This window comes from Procambarus clarkii, chromosome 29, assembly GCF_040958095.1.
Source record: "Procambarus clarkii isolate CNS0578487 chromosome 29, FALCON_Pclarkii_2.0, whole genome shotgun sequence".
In the NCBI taxonomy this organism is placed as follows: domain Eukaryota; kingdom Metazoa; phylum Arthropoda; class Malacostraca; order Decapoda; family Cambaridae; genus Procambarus; species Procambarus clarkii.
The window spans coordinates 7,900,452-7,913,277 of NC_091178.1; the positions used below are offsets into that span (position 1 = coordinate 7,900,452).

The 12,826-nt window shown below is 52.1% G+C and overlaps 1 protein-coding gene across 2 annotated transcripts in view; it reads left to right on the top strand.

Annotated features, from left to right (window-relative positions):
• Nucleotides 1-11,826, top strand: part of LOC123765006 (protein glass) — a 72,579-nt gene extending 60,753 nt beyond the window's left edge. For both annotated transcript variants that reach the window (XM_045753333.2, XM_045753332.2), the window contains exon 2: nt 7,639-11,826. In XM_045753333.2, the coding sequence (XP_045609289.2) occupies nt 7,874-10,219 (2,346 nt within the window). In that variant the 5' untranslated portion in view covers nt 7,639-7,873 and the 3' untranslated portion in view covers nt 10,220-11,826. The remainder of the gene's footprint in view (nt 1-7,638) is intronic.
• Nucleotides 11,827-12,826: the final 1,000 nt, after the last annotated feature.

Here is a 12,826-nt window from a genome sequence, read left to right on the forward strand (position 1 = left end):
CATCGAGGCTCTTGGCTCTCCAGGTGTGGGCGTCGGAGCGTCGTATCTGGGACTAAGAACATAAGATAATAACTGACTATTGTAGTCTGAGGTTCTCTGGCTGTGTGTTCATGGTATCCTGCATAGATTGGCTGATTGTTGACGGTTATGTGCTTTGAATTTGAGCAATGTATAATATTTGGAACTTTTTACAGTTCAACAACAACTGTAAAAGTTTTACAGTTTTACAACAAACTCTTTGTTTGTTGTTAATTTTCCAAAGCTTGGCTACCCAGCTGAGAAATCTAAATATAAAAAACGGACTACGTTTCTGTGGGTTTGGTGTCAAATATTCACATTGTCACACTGTGACTTGCAATCAGCTTTCAATGGCTTTATAAAAGTTGTTCATGAATTCTATTGCCGCCTTAGTCTTGTTGACCAGTACCGGCGTTGATTGTCCTGGCTGGCTAAATATTTTAATTACGTCTTTCGCATTATGTAAATTATTCCTCACGCTAGGGAGGGACCAGGCCAGCTGTGCGTGTGTTGAACAAAGGTGTGGTAGGCAGCTTCCCTGTGGCACTCCACTCTTGAGTGCCACCTGTTCTCCCATATAGCTCCCAATCTTCGCTGTTCTGGTGTCTATGAACCTTTATAATTTATCAGTAAAGCTCTGTGGGAGCCCTAATGGTGGCGTCCTGTTTATAGCCTCGTGTGCCAGAGTTATTGAATGTTTTTATGTGTCTCTGAGCACTGTTGCGTTCCTCTTCCGTCATGGCATCGCCGATGAGCTTAGATGAGAGCGGTGGCTGCGCGAGCCCCCACTTGGGGATTTCCGAATTGTTATTGTATGATGTTATATTCTGCTGTTCTTCACTGAACTTCACTAATCTGTAGATTGTTTTGTCAATTTTTTTTTGCCTGTTATCTCAAACAGGAAATTGTTCTGTAATTTGCCATTTGTTTTTTCCTGGTGTTTGTGAAGTAAGTGGGAAGTATATAGGGATGAATTTCCTTCACAGAAAGGTTTGTTTATGTTGCTAATGCCAAGTGTCTTGTTCGTGCCAAGTGTCTTGTTCGTGCCAAGTGCCTTGTTCGTGCCAAGTGTCTTGTTCGTGCCAAGTGCCTTGTTCGTGTCAGGTGCCTTGTTCTTCCCTGTATCTTCCATGTATATTATTTGGTATGAGACCGGATTTCCTGGGATTTCCTGGGCTCTGCTTTTGAAGACCTCGCAGTCAGTGTTGGTGTATATGGGGAAAGTCTTGCATGTAAGAGTGGCTAGTTGGGTTGGTTGGTGCATTACGAGACACTCTCGTAGCTCACTTACTGAGGAAGTTATGTAGGTGGCCTGGGGCACGTGGGCCTACAACCCAACTTGTGTACAAGAATGCAACCAATTCTCCGCCTCATTTATGAGTAACAAGAGAACTGTAACAGGAGACATCTACGCTCCGGGTGAAGGGAGCTCTCTGGCCGGGAGGTGTGCTGTACGGCCTTTGATGTTAGCGGTTAACTGTGTGCTCTCTTTCACAGCCTCCATCCGCTCTCCCTCTTGTATGCCCTCTCACAACCCCCCCCCCCACCCCTTCCTCCTTCTCACAACCCTCCCTTCCTCCCTCCCTCCCACAACCCCCCCTCCCTCCCTCCCTTCCTTCCTCTCACAACCAACCCCCTCCCATAACCAACACCTCTGGTTAAGGAAACTGCCCATCTGTCTCCGCCAGGTGCGGGGGATCGAACCCCGGTCACTAGGTCCACTAGTCTAGAGCGCTGTCCACTCGGCCACCCAGCCCCATCCAGTGTGTGTGTGTGTGTGTGTGTATTTCACCTAGTTGTGCTTGCGGGGGTTGAGCTTTCGCTCTTTGGTCCCGCCTCTCAACTGTCAATCAACAGGTGTACAGGTTCCTGAGCCTATTGGGCTCTATCATATCTACCTTCTTGAGGTTATCTTAAGAAGATTTCGGGGCTTAGCGTCCCCGCGGCCCGGTCCTCGACCAGGCCTCCTTTTTGTTACACATACTCAGGAAGCAGCCTGTAACAGCTGTCTTAACTCCCAGGTACCTATTTACTGCTAGGTAACAGGTGCATCAGTGTGAAAGAAACATTTTGCTCATTTGTCTCTGCCTCCACCGGGGATCGAACGTGGAACCTCAGTACTATGAATCCAAAGCGCTGTCCACTCAGCTGTCAGGCGCCCTTCAGCTGTTAACCGCTACACTTGAAACTGTGTATGGAGTCAGCCTCCACCACATCACTTCCTAATGCATTCCATTTGTCAACCACTCTGACACTAAAAAGGTTCTTTCTAATATCTCTGTGGCTCATTTGGGCACTCAATTTCTTCCTGTGTCCCCTAGTGCGTGTGCCCCTTGTATTAAATAACATGTCTTTTATCTACCCTATCAATTCCTTTGAGAATCTTGTATGTGGTGATCATGTCCCCTCTAACTCTTCTGTCGTGTGTGTGTGTGTTTACCTAGTTGTGTCTGGAGGGAGCAAACTCTAGCTCAGGAGCCCCGCTATAGCTGATGTCCTGATACATTTACACATCCTACGGTTCCAGCAGCCGTGGTCCAAGGTCGCGCCGCTTGGGCACCCTCTCACCGTGAGCCAGTGTTTCCTTATAGTCCTCTGACTGGTCTGTGTCTGCCACTTTCACCTGTTGTCCTCCCCTCATGTTGTCCCCTCCCTCATGTTGTCCTCCCCCTGTGTCCCCCCCTCATGTTGTCCTCCCCTGTGTCCCCCCCTCATGTTGTCCTCCCCTGTGCCCCCCTCATGTTGTCCTCCCTCTGTGTCCCCCCTCATGTTGTCCTCCCCCTGGGTCCCCCCTCATGTTGTCCTCCCCTCATGTTGTCCTCCCCTGTGTCCCCCCTCATGTTGTCCTCCCCTGTGTCCCCCCTCATGTTGTCCTCCCCCTGGGTCCCCCCCTCATGTTGTCCTCCCTTGTGTCCCCCCCTCATGTTGTCCTCCCTCTGTGTCCCCTTCATGTTGTCCTCCCCCTGTGTCCCCCCTCATGTTGTCCTCCCCCTGGGTCCCCCCTCATGTTGTCCTCCCCTCATGTTGTCCTCCCCTGTGTCCCCCCTCATGTTGTCCTCCCCTGTGTCCCCCCTCATGTTGTCCTCCCCCTGGGTCCCCCCCTCATGTTGTCCTCCCCCTGGGTCCCCCCCTCATGTTGTCCTCCCTTGTGTCCCCCCCTCATGTTGTCCTCCCCTGTGTCCCCCCTCATGTTGTCCTCCCCCTGGGTCCCCCCTCATGTTGTCCTCCCCTGTGTCCCCCCTCATGTTGTCCTCCCCCTGTGCCCCCCTCATGTTGTCCTCCCCCTGTGCCCCCCTCATGTTGTACTCCCCCTGGGTCCCCCCTCATGTTGTCCTCCCCTGTGTCCCCCCTCATGTTGTCCTCCCCCTGTGCCCCCCTCATGTTGTCCTCCCCCTGGGTCCCCCCTCATGTTGTCCTCCCCTGTGTCCCCTCCCCTGTGTCCTCCCCTGTGTTGTCCTCCCTTGTGTCCCCCCTCATGTTGTCCTCCCCTGTGTCCCCCCTCATGTTGTCCTCCCCCTGGGTCCCCCCTCATGTTGTCCTCCCCTCATGTTGTCCTCCCCTGTGTCCTCCCCTCATGTTGTCCTCCCCTGTGTCCTCCCCTCATGTTGTCCTCCCCTGTGTCCCCCTCATGTTGTCCTCCCCTGTCACTAGAAGACCGTCTAGAAATCGTCTAGAGACCGTCTAGAAAAAAGACCGTCTAGAATACATTTTGGCTGTTCACTTCAGTATCTTATACGTTGGGATCATATCGCCTCAAGATCTTTACTCGTGTACGTATGTATGTATGTACACATGTTCGAGTAGCCAGGTGTGGGATATAATATATATATATATATATATATATATATATATATATATATATATATATATATATATATATATATATATATATATATATATATATATATATGTGTATATATATATATATATATATTTATATATATATATATATATATATATATGTGTGTGTGTGTATATAATATGATTACAGTAGAAATAATAAATGGAGGGTTGTGGACGATGGTTGGCAGGTGTGTGGGATAAGCCACTTGTTTAACGTGGTAATTTAGGAGTGTAGGAGTGGGCGCTGGTCGGGTCTGAGTTTGATGCTTGAATGTCTTTCCTCGTGGACATGTATCATAAAGTCATACCACGGGGGCACGTGGGCAGGTGGGCATGTGAGTGTAGCAGACTGAATAGCCCACCATGTGCTGGTCGTGTAATAATTATAAGATGTGCGTATATTGTATTTGTAAATAACCTGTTGTTTTAAGGTGAGGTGACAGGTCTGTTGTGGGGCCAGGATACTTGGTCTTTGCACGGATATTCCTGCGCGGTCCCAAAGTCTCGGGCTGTAGGAATTAGAGGGGCTGGGACTGTGTTGGGGTGGGGCTAGGAGTGGCTGTGGTGGGGAGTGGGTGTTGGGCAGGTAAGAAGGAGATGCAGGTCAGGTGAGACAGCAGGAGGGGGCAAGTAAGGTCAGTGGAGGGGAGCAGGTCTGGTTTATGAGTGCATGACAGGACGAGAGAATAATTATCATACCCTCCCCCCTTCCTCTCCCCCGCCCCGCCCCCCTTCAGGGCAGAGCGGGGTCGCCAAATGGAAGGTGTTGGGTAGCATCAGGTGGTGTTTAATAGCCGTCTGTCTTGCCCAGGTGATGGATTGTGTTTTATTTTTTTTTGTGTGTATGAAGGTAATTCGATTGTGGTCAAAGTTCCCCGGGGCTTCCACTGCCCGTTGACCGGAGGTAGCCCGCCCGTTTGCCATTGATGATGCCGCAGCGTCTGGAGTCGTACGCCAGACCAAGTCGTCCGTCACTGCAGCTTAGCGCAGCTTGGGATGGCTCCCAACAGTCAACCTCCTGCTCTCTCTCTCTCTCTCGCTCCTTCACATGTAAATATCCACGGCTGTATTTCTCACGCTCTTTTCACTCTAGTCCTAGAAAAAAAATTCGCACACAGTTGTCAGTGGAGTTTATGGCGCGCGTCGAATGGCAGATATTGTTTTCAACCAATTGTTGGAAAGCTATAAAATGGGTGGCGGTGGACTTGGCGGGAGATGGACTGTCCCGCCTGGCTGGCCGCCCCGCCCTCCAGCGGGCGGGAGGCCGCCACACAACTGCCCGCTGCTACACACACACACACTTCCCTGTGACGTGTGCTGCCCTCGGTAGGCCTACTCAACGATTTAGGTAAATAAGCGCTAGATATTTGGTATTGGTATTCCTGGACATAAAAAGATTAACTTTGCAAAGATTAAAATGATTATCCAATTAGAAACAGGCCAACCAATCACGATAAATTGTCATAAGGAAACATTCGTTTGTCCCAAAGTAATGGCTTAACCGTCGTTGAAAATTCTGCCCTATTTTCTATTATAAAGGAATTTTCTTCAAAATTAATTACTAGACTTGAGAAGCGGCCGGGTGGGAGTCCCTGGCAGGAGAGGCCGCACTGGCCCCTCGTCCTGTACCTTACACCACAAAAAACTTAAGAAATAATCCATATATAGGTGTTAAACGGTCCCTCTGGCCGCAGGAATGCCGGTGATTAGGGACATGTCCATTATAAATTATGCCTGGCTGAGTTACTACACAAAATTCCATCTTTGTCGGTCTTCGATGTCCAGTTAATAAATACATTTTAAGACGAGGCCGGAGTTACAAAATGTGGGGGTATAGGTTCTTATTTATTTTCTCTGCTGCCCGCCACCCTATTTTCGCTCCTGTGACCATAAGGCCGAGGGGTCATATGGAGTGATCGATGCATCTCCAGCCACCTTCTGCCAATAACAGGGCGATGTTGCCATATTTCACCCTAACGTCCCACGTTTCAGACGGATCTGCGCTGAGAGAAATGCGGAAATATCTCCTATATCCAGTATGGAAGACGTGGGTGTGTACTCGCCATTGATGTTATTGGATGAGTTTATGTCGTGAGGTTATTGATCCCGTTCCCTGTCTTGGGACACCAATGTCTACTGAAGCCATTTTTTAGGATGGCTCTCACTGAGGGGTTGCCGATGTCGCTTATTTCACGTGCGACCTGTAAGTCATTCGGGAGTCATGAGAGCGCTGTAAGCGGGTAAACAAAGGCAGAGTGTGATGCAAAACTGCCCCCCCCCTCCCTCTCTCTCTCTTTCTCACACACACTAAACGGCCACACGAGACGAGGAAAAACGTGGTTGTTGTTACTAGGCTTCAGCTGGCGACGTGTGGCAACTATTCTCTCTCTCTCTCTCTCTCTCTCTCTCTCTCTCTCTCTCTCTCTCTCTCTCTCTCTCTCTCTCTCTCTCTCTCTCTCTCTCTCTCTCTCTCTCTCTCTCTCTTTCTGTCTCTCTTTCTCTTTCTGTTTCTCTTTCTGTCTCTCCCTCTTTCTGTCTCCCCCCCCATCTCTCTCTCTCTCTCTCTCTCTCTCTCTCTCTCTCTCTCTCTCTCTCTCTCTCTCTCTCTCTCTCTCTCTCTCTCTCTCTCTCTTTCTCTCTTTCTGTCTCACTCTGTCTCTTTCTCTCTCTCTCCCTCAAGCCACGTGACTGAGCCCCTGCCTGGCCCCAGGCCGGACTCGGGGAGTAGAACTCCCGAATCCCACTCCAGACAGGTATGCTCCAGGCTGGTACACTGAATTAGAGACATTCTTAGAATGACTAAGAAATTAACTCTACTGTTATGAGGTCACTTCACGTCTTGGCCCGTTATTCACCGTTCTAAAAAAAAAAACATTCCCGTTCTGGAGAGGCCCCCCTCCAAAAAAAAAGACAATTAAACCAGGTGGCGTTGTTAATGGCGGTGGTTTTTAATCATAGTTGAGTAGTGTTTTACGGTGTAAACCAGTGGGGCGATGCTTGTGATATATGCTGGGTCTCCTTGTTACGGTTCAGATTTATTGGCATCGCCAGATTGGACAGAGAGTGATGGACGTCGCGGCGGCCGTATCACCTGGCTGCGTCTGCTATTAATTTGAGTTTTTGTGTATCTGGAAAGAGATTTGGACGGGGCTGTGACGGTGAAACTTGCTTTGAACCCCCCTGCCATCTTTTGGGGGAGGGGCTGCCATCTCTTGGGGGAGGGGCTGCCATCTCTTGGGGGAGGGGCTGCCATCTCTTAGGGGAGGGGGGCTGCCATCTCTTGGGGGAGGGGGGCTGCCATCTCTTGGGGGCTGCCATCTCATGGGGGAGGGGGCTTCACTCTCTTGGGGGAGGGGGAAAGTTCCATCCCCAGGTTGTGGGTATAAAACAGACTGTTCTTGACTGACATTGACTTAAAAGCTCTAATTATTTGTGGTTTTGTTCCAACTTTACACCTTGGGATTATCTAATCATTCTGTTATTGTAACATTCATTCTTGTGCTAATATTATCATTACAGGAAGCCGGAGAGGCGGAGTAGGTTACTATTTTTGCACTTGTTGATGTCTTATAATACAGGACTTGTGTGGTCATCTACATGTTTCAATTTATTCTGTATTCCTTAGTGTAAATGAGTGCATTGTGTTGTGGGGTGATGACCCCGAGGAGTGGCCAGTGTGCGTTGGTCTTGTGCAAGTCGGGCAAGCATGGCAGGTGTGTTTTTATTAAAGTAGTGATGTTGACGTAAATAGTGACGGCGTGTTTCTCCCCCGTACAGGTCAGGTGTCCTTGGAGAGGCGGGCCGCCAGCTTAGGCCGACTCACAGAAAACGGTGGTGCTCAGTGCTGGGCCGAGAGCGCGCCAAAACGGAGGCAGCGCCCGCCGAGAGCGCACGTGTGCCGCTCGCTTCCTCAGTTGCTCCTGGTCTTCTGTAACACGTGCACTCGCCAGGTCCTAGTGATGATCCGGCCAAGAGCAGTCCGAGGCCGGCTCCCCGTGGGGCGTAGCTAGCCATGGCGAGCGGGTCGCACCATTGCAAGGACTGCGGCTTGTACTTTGAGAGCGCGCGGTCCCTCGAAGTGCACCTTCAGTATCACAAGGAAAACCTCATGAACATGTGGATGGGCAGTGATGAGCGTGGACGTGAGGGTGGTGCGCCGGCACCCTCACCTGTGCAAGGTGATCTGACGCCCTTGGGAGTGAGCAGCAGTGAGGGGGGTTTAGTGAGCAGTTCAGTGCAGAGTATTAATGCTGGAGTCGGCTCCAGCTCCTTCAGTGTGCCATCACCAATGCAGTACGAGTACAAGATGTCTCCAGGTATGCAGTCTCCGCAGGGAGGTGTTGTGCCTCAGGGCCCTCCCTCAGGGCACGGCCTCACGGTCGGCTTCCCTCAGCAGTCGCCCGGAGGCTTCTATCCAGACTTCGGCCAGCAGCATCTACACCAACCACAACAGTTTGGTGGGTACCAGATAGGAGGGTTTCTCAATGGTAGCTTCGATGACGGTTTCTACGGACGGGGGGCAAACACTGCCCCAAGGTTTCACCCCTACATGGGTCGGTCTCCGGCGCCGACGCCCTCTCCTGGCAACCCTCACACAGATATCAAGGAGGAGATGCCGACAGCAGACACGCCGGAGATCCTCGACCTGGACTCGCAGAAGGTGCTGGGCAGCAGTGGCATCCCACAGCAATCTCAGCCACAGCAGCCGGGGCCGCTGCCGCCCATGTGGCGACCTCATGAGCAATTTCCTTCTCCGAGCGGGTTGTCCATGAGTGGCCTCCCGCCCCTACCGCAGGCGGGCTACCCTGGGCCTCCTGCTCCTCCCCAGCACATCCCCGGACTGGGTGGAGGAGGCGGCGGCAGCTCCTACCTCTCGGGCGGCGGGGGCAGCATGGGCGGCTACCACCCGCAGGGGATGACCACCACGCCCCAAGCCATGAGCAGCCCCAGCAGCATGTCCAGTAGCATGCCCAGCAGCATGTCTAGCAGCATGTCCAGCAGCATGTTTGGTGCTCCGCCACAGTCCCCGCGAGAGTCTGCTCCTCCTTCAGAATTCGCTTCCAACGTCAAAAGGCCGAAAAGCTTCAAATGTGAAGACTGCAATAAATGGTTCACGAGTCACGGGCACCTCAAGCGGCACTACAACACCACGCTACACAAGAACATGACCAAGAACAACAGTAACAACGCCAACAGGTCCACGCCGGACCCCACCAGGCCGCCCATACTCTCCCCGGGCGCCAAGAGCATAGGGGAAGCCTCCAACCTCTCCAGCCAGGACGAGGAGAGCAACCTGTCTGCCGCAGACGCCTTGGATACGCCGCCGCCCCCTCCCATGCAGCAGCCTCCGCCTGCATACAACCCACCAACATCCTTATCAGGGTACCAGCCTCCAGGCGTCCCAGGGCCCTCACAGGGGCTCCATCCTGCGCAACAGTTCGGTCAAGCACAACACTACCTAGGGGGAGAACAGCCCCCGACGGCACCCACGCTATACCACGGCCACTTCAGCACCAACCCGACGGGGTTTGGTAGTCAACCTCCAGCTTCTATGGGGGGTGGTCCCCCTTTTTACCCCGGCAGCGGGAACAACAGTTTCGGTGGTTATCAGTCGCAGGGGGGCCTCCAGGGCCCGGGGTTTCATTCCATGAATGATTTCCCCGGGCCGAGCCTGGATGGCTTTAGCAGTTTCAAGCTTGAGAGTGAGCACGGAGCGAGCGCCATGTCTCGCTCCCCGGAGCCAGCAGGGGGCGACACCGGGTCCGAGGCTTCCATGGACTCCAGCGAGTCCGGCGGCACAAGCACAAGTGTCAGCACCGAGGGTTCCTTCAGGTGCCAGGACTGCGGCAAGTTGTTCAACCGCATGTGTTACTTGACGCAACACCGGACAACCTACCACGAGGGTGAGAAGCCTTTCAAGTGCGGCACTTGTGGCAAACGTTTTCCTGACGAGCTGACGTTCAACGACCACCAGAGCAAGCACGCGGGAGACAAGCCCTACAAGTGTGAAGTGTGTCCCAAGCAGTTCAACCACAAGACTGACCTGCGCCGCCACATGTGCCTCCACACCGGAGAAAAACCCTTCACGTGTGAGCAGTGCGGTAAAGGGTTCATCAGGAAGGACCACATGCTCAAGCACTTCCAGACGCACCGCAAGAAAGCCATGGCGGCCGCTGCTTCCGCCACCCCCTCCCCCCCTCCCCAGGGGCCTCCCATGAGCCATGGTCCACCAGGCTTCCCGGGACACCACCCGGGCCACCGCCCAGGTGTCCCACACGGTGCCATGGCCCACCCTGGTCACGGTCCTCCTGGCCACCCAGGCCACCCTCCACACGTGGTGGCTCCTCAAGTTTACTGATGATGGCCTAGCTGTGGCCCCGGAGTGGGCGGCGTGTACCCCTGTGGGTGACCTGGCCGCACACGCCCGCGCCCGTCTTCCGCCGGTGCTGAGTTCCTGTGGCCGCCACGCCCCGCATCTACCTCACGCGGCTTCCGCCGCCCTGTGATACCGCGCCAACATTCCATGCCGCGGGCGGCCGCCCATGTGCCATACTGACCCCGCCGCCCCTCGGGTGGCAAGGGTCGCCCCGGCTCGGCCCCGTGCCTCGCGTTCCGTGCCTGAGGCCTCCATTACCTCGCATCATGTCCTCATCTTACTGTGAAACACACCCGCTCAGAGGCTCGTGGTCGCCAGTGTGCAGGGAAGTGACGATACCTGTATCAGTATTGTTGTGGCCGCCGCCCGGGTGAGCTGACCCGCGCGACCCTCACCTCCTACCTCACACACCCCCCCCCCTCACCCCAACAACTATCTCCATTTCCAAACTGTACACGATGGACGGTAGAGCGACGGTCTTGCTTCGTGCAGGTCGGCGTTCAATCCCCGACCGTCCAAGTGGTTGGGTACCACTCCTTCCCCCAATCCCATCCCAAATCCTTATCCTGACCCCTTCCAAGTGCTATATATGGTAGTAAAGGCTTGGCGATTTCCCCTGAAAATTCCCTCCCCCAACCATCACACCTTCTGCCACTTGCCTCTGATCAAGCATCAGACTCAACCAATTGTTTCATCATTCATCTCTCGCACCGACTTACCTGTCTCGTGCTCCCTTCCCCTCCCCTGCCCTCCCCAGAGACCATTCCCTCCGCTGACCTGACGGTGGGGACCTCGCCTTGTCCGGGGTCTGGTGTGACCCCCACCAACCACCGCCTACAGAGAGTGAAGGTGTCGAGAGGTGGCGTCTTAGAGGCTTGGTGGGGAAGTGATGGTGGTGGAGCAACAACCCGGGCGCCACCAGCTAGAACGGTTACACATACAATACCTCAGAATACTCGGTATACCTCAGCGTGTGTCAAAACTTATGCACAAAACCTAACAGGGTTAGTAATATGCAAGTGATAATATGCTACTTGGTGTCATGGTGACGTGAAAGTGATCTTGGTGTAACGGTTCAGCCCGCCTCTTTCGCTCGACCAGATTGTGAAGCCATTTTGGCTCTTTATTATTTTTACATGATGATTAGCGGTCTGTACCCCCTTGGTGTCTGTGTCAACGCGCCAACAAACACGCCCCACCCCCCTACTCTCTCCTCCCCCCTCATAATTTGATTTTAATATTATCAATTTGTTATGAATTATCAATTTCATCCAATTGTTTCGATTGTATTTAAGTTCGTTTGGTGGTCTAGATGGCCAGCAGACGAGCCTATTTTATTGGTCTACCTCATTGGCCTGAAATTAATGAAAGACAATTATGTTATTAGACTTTTATCCCCTTAGTTGGTGTCTAAGGCTGTTATCCAGTTGTGTTGAGGGTGCCGAGGGCCATCTTGTATATCATTACCGTTAATGTTATAATAATGAAACTCAAATTTAGACCTTAGTGATATTGACTTTAGACATTAATAATGCCATTTGTGTTACGGATTTTAGATTTCTTTTTAAGAATAAAGACTAGTTTTTGTACTTGGCTTTTAGCTTAACCTTCCAGTAAGGTGGTGGCGCCACCTGTGTGTGGGGGCTGCTGGCCACCTGTGTGTGGGGGCTGCTGGCCACCTGTGTGTGGGGGCTGCTGGCCACCTGTGTGTGGGGGCTGCTGGCCACCTGTGTGTGGGGGCTGCTGGCCACCTGTGTGTGGGGGCTGCTGGCCACCTGTGTGTGGGGGCTGCTGGCCACCTGTGTGTGGGGGCTGCTGGCCACCTGTGTGTGGGGGCTGCTGGCCACCTGTGTGTGGGGGCTGCTGGCCACCTCGCATGACCATCATTCCCATCATCCATTACTGATCATTTACCTCTCAAAAAACAATAAACTTTGTGATAGTAATGACTTTTTTATTATCGAACATGTTGACCATTGTAAAACATTCAATTACATGTGCCTCTTCACGACGAGGCAAGAAACTAGCATGATTGATGGAGGTATTATCCAAGACTGAGCACAGTTTATAGCAGCATGTCTTAACCAGAGGGGTCACCGTCTCCTGTGACCCCTGACAGGGGTCAAGAAACTAGCATGATTGATGGAGGTATTATCCAAGACTGAGCACAGTTTATAGCAGCATGTCTTAACCAGAGGGGTCACCGTCTCCTGTGACCCCTGACAGGGGTAAGGAGTCTTACAGTCTCTCACACTCAGTAACTTAACACCACATAAAAAGGAGACTCCTAAATAATCTACATAACCAGATGAAAAGAAATATATCAGTGTTTACACTTACAGGTGGATCTGATGATGGTTGAGACGTGGGTGTATAACTTTTGCATAGTTGCAAGCACATTAATGAATGTTGCTGGAGTATTTAAAAGGACCATTCAAAGCATTGAAATAGGGCTGAGAATTTTTATCTTGGGTTTTATGCATTGGCACTAGCCTAATTACTTTACTTCATCGTCACTAATTGATGATGTGCAAGTCACTGCTCTAAATGATGAAGCCTAAGATCTTAAATATACTGTATATATAAATA